The sequence below is a fragment of the Staurois parvus genome, unplaced genomic scaffold (genome assembly GCF_062004578.1).
Source record: "Staurois parvus isolate SC_StPar_1 unplaced genomic scaffold, SC_StPar_1.0 ptg000025l, whole genome shotgun sequence".
Taxonomy (NCBI): Eukaryota; Metazoa; Chordata; class Amphibia; order Anura; family Ranidae; genus Staurois; species Staurois parvus.
In genome coordinates, this window is record NW_028317821.1 from 22,987,896 (window position 1) to 23,004,345 (window position 16,450).

At 36.3% G+C, this 16,450-nt stretch overlaps 1 protein-coding gene across 1 annotated transcript in view; it reads left to right on the plus strand.

The window, feature by feature from the left end:
• ALX1 (ALX homeobox 1) overlaps window positions 1-12,819 on the plus strand; it is a 35,494-nt gene extending 22,675 nt beyond the window's left edge. Inside the window, exons 3-4 of the mRNA XM_089652740.1 lie at window positions 7,058-7,186; window positions 12,341-12,819. Of these exons, the coding sequence (XP_089508866.1) occupies window positions 7,058-7,186; window positions 12,341-12,661 (450 nt within the window). The 3' untranslated portion in view covers window positions 12,662-12,819. The remainder of the gene's footprint in view (window positions 1-7,057; window positions 7,187-12,340) is intronic.
• The last annotated feature ends 3,631 nt before the right edge of the window (window positions 12,820-16,450 follow it).

The window sequence follows — 16,450 nt, forward strand, 5'->3', positions numbered from 1 at the left end:
ACATTTATATCCAGTAAAGCACACATATGGGGCAAAGTGTTCACTGTTGTGGGATAAGAGTGAAAAGCCATAAAAACTACATTTCAGTCATTTATTTCTTTCAGGTACTTATATAGTGCTGTCAATTTATTTACATATATATTGTACATTCACATCAGTCCCTAACCCTCGAGGGGTGTACAATCTAAGGTCCCTAACTTACATTCATACATACACATACTAGGGACAATTTAGAGAGGAACCAATTCACCTACCAGCATGTCTTTGGAGGGTGGGAGGAAACTGGAGTACCCAGAGGAAACCTATGCAGGCACAGGGAGAACATACAAACTCCAGGCAGGAGGTGCCATGGCTGGGATTCGAGCCTACGACGCTAGCACTGCCAGGTGGAAGTGCTAACCATTTAGCCACATACACCCCTTCAGTATAAAGTCTAATTCCAACTGTCTAACATCCTCTGCCTTAAAGATGCAAGTGTTATAAACATATTTTTACTTTTTTTAGGCTTATATAACAAAAAAAAAACGTGTAAATGATGTCACTAAATGAAATGGAGAAGTTGTCCTACCCCTTGTTTATTCAATGTTTATTCATTGTTTATTCAATGCACCATTGCACTAGAGTGGCTGAATAAAGAGGAGGCATTGGATAAGGAACATATTTTCAGAATCTGTATCTTTACAATGTAAGACAAAATTAACACTTGGGGCTAATTTGGTAAATCATTCTCCATATTGTCCATTCGCAGACCAGTGTGAAATGCTCCAGTTTCAGTAAACTAATATGCAGCTTTCTGCAAAGGTACCTGGTTTTAAAATGAAAGACACCAAAGGGCTGAATCTCAGAATCGCCTAAAATTCATTATACGTTAGCAGAAGACTCAATAATCTTCCGTTACTATTCATAGACACAATAGCCCATTCCAGATTTTTTTTTTAATAATAAATGTTGGGCTTAGTAATATGCATTGTATTTATAAAGTGCTGAATGGCACAAGAATAACCCGTTTTAAAATTTGCTGCTCTGTACTGAGTGGGACTCTGTATGGACACCTCTCACTGCTCATTTTTTATGTCAACATTTACTACTTATTCACCACCGACTAAGGATTTCTCAAAAATAAACAGGCCGTTGTTGCAGAAGACAAATGCTACAGTAACACAGGCTGGTAAATATAAATCCATCCATATATTAATTCAGAATGCACAAGTTCAGGCTGGCAATTGTGTCACCTATTGTCTATAAATAGTGACCATTTTTATATATCAAAACTTTCAATTCTAATTTTGTTTTTGTGTTGCTCACTCTTATCCACATTGTACAATGCTCCAACTTCAACCCACTTCTATTCAATAGCCTATGTAATATTAGATTTGTACATTCTAACTTTTATAGGGGTAATTTACTAAACATTTTCCAGTGAACCTGAGGATTCATTTTTAATACCCTGTGGGTTTGTGACTTAATTTCCTCTATCTCTCCCTTCAAATACAGACCAGGGATGTGAATGTTAGTTTATTCCTTTTGTAAATGACTACATTCATTGGGTTAATTTTAAGGAATGCGGATAATTCAGCTCACCCAGTAAGGATAAGATGTGAAACGGTCATGTGCCTGTAAGGAAAATAGTGCTAATATGTCAAACATTGCAAATAGAGTTGAAAAAAGATGGATGGAAATTTGACAGTGTATGTAAACACAGAGAGCAAGTAACTAAAGGGAAAAATATTACTATTATCATGCTAATGTCATTACATTTTTGAGAAGCTGTGGGGGAGATTTACTAAAACTGGAGCACTCAGAATCTGGTGCAGCTGTGAATGTTAGCCAATCAGCTTCTAACTCCAACTTGTTTAATTAAGCGTTGGCAGTAAAACTTGGAAGCTGATTGGTTTCAATGCAGAGTTGTTCCAAATTTTGCACTCTTCAGTTTTAGTAAATAACCCCCTACATCTACTTCAACCCAGTTAAGGTAATTTATATAGCGCAAACTGTTGGCGCTATATATATCCTGTATAATTAATATTTTTTTCAATTTATCACAACTTGCATTGGACATACAGTAATTGCATTGGATAATTTACACATGACCTCTGTTCAGTACACATCCTGCAGATTACAACTGGATATTAACAGTTACTTGTAGAATGATATTCTTGGAACAAAAGTGAATTAATATACTCAGTATATATTCATACTTAATCATTGTTTGGCCAAAGGTAAAAGCATTTCAATACGTTGAAAAAAATATGAAAATGTTACTACACAACATAACACTATAGAAGGAGTATATGGAGTTTAGCTACATATGACATTTGAGAGTCATTTGCCCTCCAGAGGGTTTACCCCCTTTCCTGACCAGGCCATTTATTGCGATACGGTGCTGCATTAATTTAACTGACAATTGCGTGGACATGCAACATTGTACATAAAATAACTTTATGTCATTTTTTTCCTACAAATAGAGCTTTCTTTTGATGGTATTTGATCACCTCTCCATATTTTATTTGCATTTTTTGCACTATAAACAAAAAAAGACCAACAATTTAAAAAAAAAAAACCCCAAACAATATTACTGTTTTTTGCTATGAAACATATTCAGTAAAAACATTTAAAAAAATCAAATTTCTTCATACATTTGGGCCAAAATGTATTCTGCTACATGTCTTTGCTAAAAAAAAATCCCAATACACGTAAATTAATTGGTTTACGTGCAAGTTATAGTGTTTACAAATGGCGATATATACTGGAATTTTTATTTTTTTGTACTAGTAATGGCGGCGATAAGCCATTTACAGCCAGACTGCGGCAGGCATTCTGACACTGGGGGGAACTAACTGCCACTGACATCCCAATGACATTAACACAGTGATCAGTGCTAATAAAAAGCACTGCCACTGTACTAATGACACTGGGCAGGAAGGGGTTAACATCTGGGGAGATTAAAGGGTTAACTGTGTACTGTGTGCTGTTTTACGTTATGTGCTGTGTGTGTTTTACTAGAGAGACATGCTGCTTTGTGTTTCTCTGCTGTGCAGAGAAATACAAAGAAGCATGTATTTGCTGGCAGGAGAGAGATCTGTGTTGTTTACACACAGGTCTATCCCCTATCAACTTTGTCTGACAATCGCTGGGTGTCGTCGGGGAATCTCCGGCTAGGACTCAGGTGATTGACATCCCTAGCTGCCAACAGCGGCTGTCCGGAAATGCAAATCACATATATATCTACGTGATCTTGCGCAGCCCTGCCACCCTGTAGCAGTACTTCTACTATAGGTTGGCGGGCAAGCGGTTAAAAGAAACAAGAACAGTTAAAAAGACAAACAATGCATACGCTTGAACTATCTACTTTTCAAGTATTTGCAATTCAGTGATTAACCTTCCAATATGACTTCTGCTGTGTTGGAAATTTACAGATTTCAGGCAGTTGTAGAAAGTAAAATTTTTTACACCATTTCTATTTGTTTTTATCTGATTTAATAAAATCAGTTTAATTACATTTTAAATGAACATATAAATGGACTAAAAAGTGTTGTAATATTAATCTAGGTTCTTCTTCAACCACTTATAGGTGACATTCATAGAAGATATTCATGTACTGCAACTGTCAGCAAAGGCTAGATCTGAAGTGAATATGTGTGGCTGAGTCCTTACTCAGAGCCCAGCCACATTTAATGAGGGCTCATGGGGCTGTAGACATAGCTAAATGGAAAAGTTCTGGGGGTGTCATTTAGAAACACATCCTTTACTTATCTGCAATCTGCCAATTGTATACTGAGATTTAAAGGTATACATGAACTACAAATGTTAATTTTTTAAGTAAGGCATTTTATTAAAAATTTTAAAAGTTTTACAATCCATAATAAAACAAACTGAAAGCTTTAAAAATGACCTGTTGCCTTTAGTTATAAGCTTAGTCATTCACCCCAACCCGCTGTATAAATCTAAGATTTTCAAAATACTTTTTGCCTTGCAGTATTATACAATGTACTTCTCAAGTTTCTTGTCACTTTTACTGCCAAGATATTATTAAAAACCATCATAGTTTCTGTAGCACAGCAAGGTGCAAAAACTCAGCACATTGTGTTAATAAAAATTCCATTTGCTATCAATATATTTTCTTTGATACTGCTGACCTTATAGATTCATTGCTGGTTTGTAAAAAGAACTTATCCCACAAATAGTCTGCTTTTCGAAATTGCGTTATTTTAGGGAAACTGTAGCCCTATTTGTTCATAAGGAAGAACATGTTCTGCATAAATTTACATTTACAAAATGTTTACAAGTACATAGACACGGTTTTCATGGTTAATATACGAATATTATCTTTATATATAATGCATTCCAGACAGTAAAAGAAGTTTTTTTTCTTAGTGATTTTTTTCCCCTTCCCAGTGAATCTGTGTTGATTTAATAAAGCAATGTAAATTTGGTTGAAATCTGTATAATTGCAGAATTTACCCCTGATTGCTCATTTGACTTTGAAACAAAATCTTGTTTTCTAGGCCAGAGTTAACTCTGTCCTTTAAGTAATGGATTTTAAAGGCAGTATATACACAATGTTCTTGAAACTAAAGCTCTTCTAAATGTACATTAGTGCAGAACCAAAATGCAATACTACTTACTTTGGTAAACCATGCTCGGCACAAAGGAAAATCCATTCATCCATATTAAATTTGACTTGGTGATGAAATGATTATAGATAATTCAAAGTAAAATAAAAATGTACTTATCCCTACTGGTTAAGATTAAAGGGTTGTTTACCAATTAATTTTCACTGTATTCTATCATACAATCACTGCTTTTAAAGTGCATCTGAATTTATGCTTCCTGAAAATTGTTTTACTCAGCTAGGGTGGGACTTTATCATATGTTGTGAAATATGGCTAGGTGGTTAACACTTCTGCTTTGCAGCACTGGGTAGAAATCTCAATCAGGATACTACCCCCACAGAGTTTGCATGTTTTATCTGTGCTTGTGTGGTTTACCTCCGGGTACTCCGGTTTCCTTTCCCACTACAAAGACATGCTGGTAGGTTAACTGGTTCCTGTCCAAAACTGGCCCAAGTCTGTTTGTGCATCAGTGTTAATATAGACCTTAGACTGTATGCTACCTGAGGGCAGGAGCTGATGGGAATGTAAAGTGCTAAATCGTTGGCGCTGTATAATTACCTGTAATAAATCAGCCATTGGATTGGTGTATATCGTAGATCACTGCAACATCACTTTAAAAAATGATCACCTTCCAGCATGTTAACTTGTTCAGAGTACTGTACCTTCAACTCTAACACTTGAGCGGCAACTTTTTTCTTCTTCTTTTGGTCTCTTCTGTGCATTCCTGCAACCTCTTTTAAGCTTAAAAAAAAATTATTGGAATTATTATTTATTTATTTATTATAGGTACTTATATAGCGCCATCAATTTACGCAGCACTTTACATATATATTGCACATTCACATTAGTCCCTAACCCTCAAGGGGCATACAATCTAAGGTCCCTAATTCACATTCATACATACACATGCTAGGGCCAATTTACACAGGATCCAATTAACCTACCAGCATGTCTTTGGAGTGTGGGAGGAAACCAGTGTACCTGGAGGAAATCCACGCAGGCACAGGGAGAACATACAAACACCAGACAGGTGGTGCCGTGGTTGAATTAAAAAATGATCACCCACTAGTGTCTAACTGGTCATATATTTATACGATGTATTCCAAAATAATTTAAATAAGAAACATTTCCCTTGGCATGCTAAAACTCATTGCAGTGATGTAGAATGTAATCTAAGCAGACACAGTAGATGCTTCAAGTGAACACGTCAACGTATAACTCTAAAGGGGACAAAAACTAAAGCTGATGTTAGTTCCATTCAACAACATGCGGTCTGGAAACTGCTCATGTAGAAAATTGGGAAGGACTGTAGGGAAGGAGAGAGAGAGATCATACATGAAGAAGACAGCATGTTGGATCAACATTTTTTGCCATGGTCAAAAGTCTCCTTCTTTTATAGATGGCATCGTTTAAAAAAAGCTCTGACATTGTTTTGACTTTGAGAGGTTGTGGTTTTCAAGCATCAAGTGATCGATGTAAACAGGATGTTGTGTATTGTTATGTTGTATAATCATCATATAATTCCAGCTGTTGATTTAAATCAGTTCTGTTATATGTGAAACTAAATCACAGTGTCACAATGTTTTGAAGAAATGTAGAAATATGGATGTTTTTTACATTCGTGCTGCTGTTTCTCAATAGTTTCCAGCGTTAGGTGCCTATTTGCATTTTCCACCCCATAGCAAAAAGCTATGTAAAGTCCTGAACTCTGAATGCTGAGTTGCATTTGGACACTAAAGATAATCAGTAATTAGGACTTTTAGGATTTTACTAGTTGGAGGCTTGTTCCAGGGCAGTAAATCACCTGTAGTAAGGCCAGGGTTGGGATATCAGCCATCATGCTGATCAAGGACAATGATGTTGAATTACTAAAGGAGTAGAAGCTGTTCACTTTACAAAGTCAATGTTGGTGCACCTGTCTTCACTTTAAATACTTAATCATGTTTTAGCAACAATTCTATTGTTTTATGTTTAACTGCACATGATTGAGTGAACATTTAGTTTGTTAAGTTAATAGAATCTACTTTGTTAAATCAACGGTTTCCATACACACTAATTACAGACTGTTCTACTAAAGAGGCCGAAGAAATATTGTCCTAATGAAAATACAATCTGATATCATAATTTGTATACATTATCACGCAGAGAAGACCAAGTATCATAATTTTTCATCCATTTGCCTGCAGCTATTTATTTTTCAAGAAATCTAAAATGGTTTTATTTGTGTGAGGCGCCATTCAGCTGAACGTTGTCTGGGGAGGGGGGGGGGGTAAAGCTGCCAGGCTCACAAGCAATCTGAAAAGTCTTGAAAATATTCTTTTGCAGACATTCCTGTTGTCTTATGGTGTAGCTGTGGAAAGGTCATTGCTGCCATTGAGTGATTGGATAATTTAGTGGTTAATACATTTATCACGTGTCTGAGAAGTTTTGTTTATCTTTATCAGGTTTGGTTCCAAAACCGCAGAGCTAAGTGGAGAAAGAGAGAACGCTATGGTCAGATACAACAAGCCAAAAGCCACTTTGCTGCCACTTATGATATCTCTGTTCTGCCCAGAAGTGACAGCTACCCACAGGTAAATAAACTGGAAATAAATGTAGCATGTTAAGTGAAACTGTTGTGCACCAAAAATATAAATATTGTATTCTAATACAAGATTTAATATCCAGTTTACATTTTTATTTGTATATACAGTATACTATATATACATATATGTTTTATATCTATCTATCAATATATACATCTATATCTATCTATCTATCTATCTATCTATCTATCTATCTATCTATCTATTTATTTATTCTATATATATGAGTTTTTAATTTCTTGAATCAGAACATACTGTAAATGGCAGCTGCTGATACAAGTGCACTAACGCTGAAGAACCAATCCTTTTATAACCACCATGAGCAGTACAATATACAGGTGGTAAAATCTCCTGTAGTTGATATCTGTTGGGGTATTGAACATCTGGTAGTAGGATCATGGCATTTATTAGTAAAGGCTTCATTCACATGGGCATTTGCGTATTTTGTCCATGGAACGCAGATTCTTGCTGGCTGAGCTAGCAGAAGATTGTATGTAAAATACATGCTTAAGTATTCAGATGTGCACAATTCTTTTAATGACTTTACACATGCACATGTTTTAAAATCTGCAGATATGTGTGTCTATGGAAGCAACAGTGTCCTACATTTTTGTATGCAGCTAAATGCATTTCATATTTTCATTTGTGCATGCATCTGTGTATAACCCCATTGATTCATATAGTGCTCTCTTTAAATGTGTACAAAACTTTATGCTGTATGCATCTAAATGGGGCATTTTAGGGGTCCATATGAATGAGCCCTAAGGGTACAAAGTCCAATTTGAAAGTCCATTCTTTCTTTAAATGTCCAACTTTACAGATGTACAGGTGTATGAATATATGTGCGCATTTCCTGACCTTTGACAGATTTATGTTGATCTGGTCAAGTAGAAGGATCCTTTCTTTTGGCGACTTTACCCAGTGGTGATTACTGACTACAAAGTAGAGAATGTTCATGTAGTAAATAGGGTACGTTATGTTCATTTTACAAGAAGAAAAACAAAACCTAAAAACAGGATTTTTGCATAATTAAAGTGAACAAAGCATAGCCCTATTTATGAAGCAAAGTGAGTATTCACTTTTCAAAGGGAAAATTCTCTACTGAGTTGTCAAGTTAAAGTCTATGCCAAGCCAAAAATATATTTTCCAGTTTTGAATAGAAGAGGAAGGATTAAAATTCCTCGGCCATACGGAGCTCTGTTAGAGAGATTTACCCTCACTTCCTGTCCTGCTGACAATGGTTTTGCCAGGTAGGAAATGAGGTACAAATCTGCGACAGGGACACCAATAGAAATATTATCCTGAAAAAGGTTTTCCTCTGCTCTACTAAATGAAAACAGTTTTATTTCTGCCTGTGTTGCTGTTGGAGGGTTCCCTTCACTTCCTGTATGACAAAACAATTTTTCTAACAAGATAGCAGTAAAAACCTAACAAGAGTCCTAACCTATGCCCACTCTATCCAAAACAAAAAAAAAAGCTTTGACTGGACATACACTTTAAGTCCACTAACTTCGTCTAAGAAAAATAAATGGAAAGAATAGCACTGCTTACTAATAGGCCTTCACTGCCATTAAAGTTTCAAAACAAGGTAGGGTAATTCTGGCCATATCTAACTCAAATTTCATCTAAATCACCTGAAATTTGAACCATGGGTGGCCTTGTCAGCACCATCTGGCACAACAAGCTTCAATCTGAAAATCGAAGGAGCTGGGAAGAAAATTCTCAGCCAAACAGTGCTTGCAGCTAATCAGGAAGAAGATTCTTCCATCCACACTGGCATTATTTGGGTATTCTATTGATTTCTCCTAAACTGAACAAGAAAAATCAAAACTTGTATGGCTAGCCTTAGCTAATAAGCCTGGCTTTGTGCTGCTAAAATGACTAGATAGCGTCTATGTGACCATGTTGCTTTCATCTTTTTGATATGTTATAAAACAAAATTAACATATGTAGAAACGTCATTGAAAAGTCCTCTAGATTGGGGAAATGGTCTTCTGCATGGACCCTTTATGCAGCATCACACCTTAAATGGAAATGTGGCAATTGTTACAAAGCAATCTAGCTTTCTAATGGTAGTCTGACATGGCTCAAATATCAGCAAATTCCTGTTGAATCTGCCAAAATTCAAGGTGTGAATGGCCAGGCCGACATAATCCAGTTAAAAAAATCAGGAGGGAGCCAGGTGGAAAATTGTTGACCAAACAATTATTTCAGATACAGCCACTGTTCTGGTATTCTGATGCCCAGGTGTGTCAGCAGCTGTCAGAGTAAGGTAACTGGCTAGGAAGATACCTCCATTCACACTATTAGCGGAGGGTTAAATCATAACATTGAAGTGTATATGGCTAGCCTTAGACATCCTTGATGAAAAATTCCTCTGACTCATGGGCTGCATACTAGTTTCAGGATAGTAAATCTGAACTCATACATCCAAAGCCTAATTTTTAGTCCTAAGTGGTGCTTGCTGTTAAGTAAACAACTTAATGCACATTACAGCTATAGACATAGTCCTCTCCCCTTTCAATTTTGATGTTCTTTTAACTGTATTTTGTTTGGACTGTGCCTATGTTTTTGTTTATTTTTGTCAAACAGATTTCTTCTGTGAAAAAAGAACTAAATGTCTCAGTAGGATTTAGATGGAAAATAAGATCAATGTTACCAAATCTCTAGGCATAGTAACTGAAATTCTTTGAGATCTGAAGTATAGTACTGTAGTTTTTTGGCTTTGTAAACTCTTGAATAAACTGTTCAGTATAAGATACCATTATACCTTTGGGCACTTTTTTGGTAAAACTTGGCTCCTAGTGCCAAAGTATTGCTTGAAATAAACTTTTCCAGCCAGGACATCTGTTTTCATTTCTCCTTTGTCCTTTTTTTTTATATGCTCTATCAGAAATATTGCTCCGTCTCCCCTTTTACTTGCACAAGACAAAACTCGTCTTATACTTCAGAAAGTTGATGTTGAAAGAAGGACGAGTTTGTGGTTTTACTATTTAAATCATTGTTGTTACCAATTTTTTAATTCACCCAACAGTTTTATTATTAGCAGCTCTTCTTGATACTCTCAAATGTATATTTTAGAATGAATATGCAAAACGATAGTGGTAGGCTCATTAATCCATATTATGTTTATTTGAGCAATGGTGGAATAAGCTATTAATATTAATGATATCTTAATCACACAGACATGAGGAAACTCATCAATATACATAATGCTAGAGAACAATACTGTAATTGTTTAAATTTATTTTAGGTATTTCTAAAGTGCCAACAATTTATACAACACTTTACATACCATATATTCACATCATTCCCTGCCCTCAAGCCTGCAATTTAAGGTCCACATCTCCCATTCTAGGGTCAATTTAGACAGGAGCCAATTTACATATCAGCAAACTTTGGAGAGTGAGAGGAAAGCAGAACACCTGAAGGAAACTCACGCAAGCACAGGGAGAACATGCAAACTCCAAGCAGATAGTTTTTGGAATTCAAACTGGAGAACCCAGTGCAGCAAGGCAGCATTGATAACAACTAAGCAACTTGGCTATGCGAATATATTGAAACTCGAAAACTGACTTCCATATATGCATCATTTGGGATTTCTGGAGAATCATATTGATGGATGATAGATTGTTTGAATGGAAGATCTGAAACGTGCACAGGTTTCCAGATGAGCTTTATATAGAAGCGATGCTGTATTTATCCCTGGCTGATGGGACAGTTTTTTATGACACAGTTTCCAGACAGACTAAAGCTAGCCATAGATGGATTGAAATTCAGCTGGTTCAGCAGTTACCAGACAAATTTCGATCCATCTATCGGCAGACTGGTTGTACTGGAGTCGATCTATTGATTGAGGTCAGTACAACCAGTCTGAAGGGTTTTTTTTGTATGATCACTGCAGGCGATCATTGTATTCTGATGGGATGGAAACCTGCCACAGTCAGGATACAATAGCTCAGCTGGAGGGGTTCTTCTATCAACACTAACTGTTTTGATGGAGGAACTAAGCGATTTTCTTTCCTTCAACCATCGAAAATTGCACAATCTATAGCCAGCCTTACTTCAGATCTTACCTGCTTTTTGCTACTGAGTGCCTGCAAAATAAAAGGAACATTTGTGCCCTTTAGCTATATGCTGTTCTAAAACTACACAATGTACCAGCATTCTGTGCAACATATTTTTGTTGCTAATAATGTTTTTAATCATGTTTTGTCCATGAAAAGAATGATTAAAAAGGAAAGAGCAAATCTTCATTATACCAGCTTCTACCTTTCTTTAGTTGTTCCATGACATGTGAAAACCTCCAGTATTGTCCCTTCATTGTAATTGAAGCAGTTCACAAAAGTGAGACTACAGCTTTAGATTGCTTGACTATTAATATTTTCATACAGTTTATTCAGTCTTAAATACATTAATTGATTCATTGATTTATCAAAGGTCTTTTATAGACAATAGAAGAAATATACAAAATATAGCTCTTTACCACCACTAAACAAATATCCATTTTTATCATAATACACCAGCCTGAAGAACTCTAAAATGTGACTTTTCCCTTTATTAATACCTTATCAAATGTAACCTTAAAACATTTAAATTGCTGAAACTTAACATGCAGTTTTATAGGTAGGTTCAGATCCCTCTTAATAACAGAGACTTTGCACATGACAATGTTGAATTGACAACAGACATTGTGATGACAGTAAACTGTGTGTCATAGCATACTCCACACCCTTTAGCAATCTCATTAAAAGAATTCTGAATCATATGTTCAAGCCAAGTTGTGGTTTTCTACACTACTGATGACTTTTTATGATGGTGTAAACTTTTGACATGATGTTATAATGTTATTCCAAATCACGTTATTCAAAGATGCATATTCATGGATTTGTTTGTTGACTCCAAAGACATGCTGGTAGGTTAATTGGATCCTGTCTAAACTGGCCCTAATATGTGTATGTATGAATGTAAGTTAGGGACCTTAGATTGTACGCCCCTTGAGGGTTAGGGACTGATGTGAATGTTCAATATATATGTGTAAAGCGCTGCGTAAATTGACGGCGCTATATAAGTACCTGAAATAAATAAATAAATAAATTTGTTTAGTTCCATTAAATATGTTCCATTTATTTTTCTCAACAGATTCAGAACAACTTGTGGACAGGGAATCCAACTGGAGGATCTGTGGTCACATCCTGTATGCTGCCTCGAGAGCCTTCTTCCTGTATGTCCCCTTATTCTCACTCTTCCCGTACAGATTCTTCTTATGCCAGCTTCACAAATCACCAGAATCAGTTCAGCCATATGCCACTTAACAATTTCTTCACCGAATCATTATTATCAGGATCTACAAATGGACATTCCTTTGAACCTAAACCAGAGTTTGAAAGGCGGTCATCCAGTATTGCTGTTCTTCGAATGAAAGCCAAAGAACACACGGCCAATATTTCATGGGCTATGTAAATTTGACTGTTCCTTAAAACTTCAAGTGGATACCCTATATTTTGTAATATTTAACAATGTATAAAGCCAACATGCAGAATATTTTCAGAAAATCTTGTTTTTCAATGAAACCTTGTAAAATATTTCCTATGTTATAAATAAATATAATAAGCACTAAACTCAAAATATAACTCATTAATGTTGGAGTCCATAATTGTAAATATTAACAGTGTAAATTAATTTAACTACTTTCTTAAATTATATGAAATGTAATTCACTGGGTACTTTATTGGATTATGTGGAATAACCAAAACAGCTCTTGAAAAAATTTTTTTTGCAGACCTGTATTACCTGTCATTCAGGTAGTAGTCAGTGAGGCTAATTTACTCAAACAGTAGAGATTGTTCACTTAGCAAAGTGAATGTTAGGAATAAAAGTGAACCTAAGCTCTTCTTGAATACCCAGTCATGTGCAAGCAAAAAAAAAAAAAATTAGGTTCTTTAATTTGCAGTGCTTATCGGTATTTAAAATAAGCTCAGATTCACTTTATTTACCAAAATGAACTTTTCAAAGTGGACATTCACTTTGTTTTTGAGTGAACAGTCCTTATTCCTTTAGTAAATAAAGAGATGAGTGACTTCTCCAAGCTGATTCAATTAAGCCAATGACCAGTGCTGTGGATAAGGCGATGCCACCAGTCCTCCTGTACGGGGCCCAGGCCAGCAGGGGGGCCCAGGAAGCTGGGCGAATCGGATGTGGGCAGAGAGGGTGCCCGGAATGGTGGTGATGGGGTTGGGCAACTACTGGAACCCATCTGTGGAAAAAGCCATACAAGGGATCGGTTCCAGTAATTACCCCCCTGCACCCACCATGCCAATCATCCTCCCTGTGCACATCTGATTCACCTTACCTGGGCTCCCACAGTGCCGGATTCCCTCCTCTCCTTCCCACCGGCAGCTGAAAGCACACAATAGGATTCCTCAGGATGCAGAGTGTGGGAAGGGTCTGATAAATATGTCATATTAACAAGCCTGTTCCTTTCCTGAATGAACACAATAAGTGATCAGTATTGAAACATTTATTATACTATTTTTAAAAACACCATGCATATAAAAACACCATAGAAACTGGTTCATAAGCATATATAAAGAGCCACAGTGAAACACATAAAAATGCATATGTAAGCCCATGTGCATTTTAATTCTTGACACGAAACTTCACCAAGGGAGTTTTTCACTGTGGTTACATAAAACCAACAGTTACATAATCATTGGATTTCTTGAGAGGGGGAAAACCCACCCAAGGAAAGAGGTTCAGGCTGTTGGGGCAGAAACAACACCATGGAGTTTCCCACTAATGTGGTATTCCCACTAATGTAGTAAAATATATAAGGCTTCAGGGTCTGCTCAAAATAGATGACAAAAATAATTGGTAGTAATATTTGCAGCTACATATGGAAAAAACAAAGTAATTGGTGGCTACCAAGATGTAAGAAAGTAAAGGATACAACATGTCACAACAAAAAAGGAAACAGATTTAGGCGTACCAACCACGTAGCCAGTCTCTTTAAAAGCCTGTTGAAAATTTGTGTCAAGATTTGAAGCCCGTCAGGGTTTTCATATGCACTGTGTTTCACAGTGGCTCTTTATATATCATTATGACCAGTTTCTATAATATTGTTATATGCACTGTTATATGCACAGAGATTTTTTAAAAGAGTATAATAAATGTTTCATTTCTTAAGTTCATCTGATAATTTTTGGCGCCTTTAAAATCCCTTTCCTTTGCTACTCCACTGTTCAAATGGAGCCAGTGTTCACTATGTTGTACAAATACAACTCTTCACATGATGGTTGAAATCCTTTCTGTTGTATTCACCTCCTAGAAGTCTGTAAAATGCTGAATGATCTCTATCTACCGTATAATATGTGGCATTTGATTTTGACCTCCCCCTGTAACAAAACCAGAGAGTCTTTCCACACTACCTTATACTTAGAAGACACATCTGTTTTATGGTCATGTTGTTCTTTACATATTTTCGAATGACAAAGTCCATCCTGGAAGAAATTGTGCTGACTGGATGGTAATTATATCAGCATGCATGTACTGCCATACCAGATTTTGCTATCAGTTTCCCTGCAGGTGACATTTTGGTATATTATCCAAAGTTAGATTGCTTCTCAATTGAATTTGCAATGTACACACATCAGCAATTCATGATGTTCATATGCTGAATGATGGAGATGCATACACCAAACCCAACAGATCTTCTCTTACTGAGTTATTCCTCAGTTTAGCATCTGTGCTTCCTGGGACAAATTTGCTGCATTCTAGCCCATTGGCCCGGTAATTGGACCTAGGTGGTTATGTTGATGTGCCTTGTCCTATCAGCAAGCTGAAGGCAATTAAGGAACACAGGAAGATTCATTGTCCAAACTTGAAGCTGAGGAGCTGAATTGGGAAGTAAATGTGGCACTCACCTGACTGCATTATGCCAAAAGTGTGCATAAATCAAGAACAGCTGAAAGAAATACAAACATATAGTTATTTCACTTGTGTATTTTAGCTGTTTTCCTGTGATTACATGTAAAGGGGCAGTTAAAGCCAAGGAGCTTTTCAGTTTTGGATACAATAGGGAAAGGTAAGAACATCTGAAGGTTTTTGTAAGTGTTGTCATCTTGACTAAAAGTGGGTGAAAATTAAAAATTTGGAATTTTTACCAAAACAGTAATAAAGGACAAATTGTCCAATGGGAACACTCCTCCTAGGATTCCCCTAGACTTTTATAATTTCCTATTGCATGCTTGCAGTCTCTCGCAGCTTTTTGCAGCATTACATTATCTGAATATTAAATGCTGCCCTTTGTCAATGTCAGGAGCTGCATGTGAGACCCTCTATGTCAAGAAATAAACCTGCTACTTGTCCAGCTAGTATGCCTACTGGGTTCAGTGTGCTTTGAGTCACTAACCTGGAATAAGTAAGCAGATAAATAAAGTCAGGGTAACAGATCAGAAGTCCTTTTCTGTTCTGGGCTGGTAACTCAAAAATTGAAGCAAGTCAGTTAGCATAAAAGCCAGGTAGCAAGCATTTGCAGAACGAGGAACCAGCCCTCAAATCTTACATAATTTTCAGAGACTACAAATCAAAATGCCTTGTGTAAACCAAATGTGTTTAGCAAATCATGAAATATATGCTTGCCAACACTTACTACGTATGTGACTTCCAGTTTTCATTTGAATCCCATCTTGTCTCAGTTGTTGGAGAGGGGCTCTAAAGCAACTCAAAGGTGACTATGAGAGGTATTTTCTGTTGTACAAATGGCTTTCCATGTATCTGTAGACTGTATCAAACAAGTGAATACTTACCATCTTTGAGTAAGGAAACAATGGTTGTTTACAGCTCAACTCAAACATCTGATCATTGTATGTTCAAGCATGATCATAAGTTTTTCACTTTAGGATTGCTAATGGCAAATCCCTTTGAATGACTAGCATATTTTTTTCAAGTTGAACATCAGACACATTTTTTTCTAGTTTGCACATAGCAGGGAAGGGTTATAACTTATGTCAAGTGTCCTTATGGAGGAGGTTTGTTTTCAATTCCTGTACAGATCATTTTTATAGCCAAGAAAGAAAATGTGAGGCTATCACTCAATTGACAGTCATCACAAAGTAGGAGGTTAGGGAAAATGTATGAATGGGGACATCTGTTTCAGTGATAACTATTAAAGATGTGATTTCACCTTACTTTGGGGAGATTTTGTTTTGTTTCATGTTATATTGACAGACTTTCTTATTTCAATATGAGAAT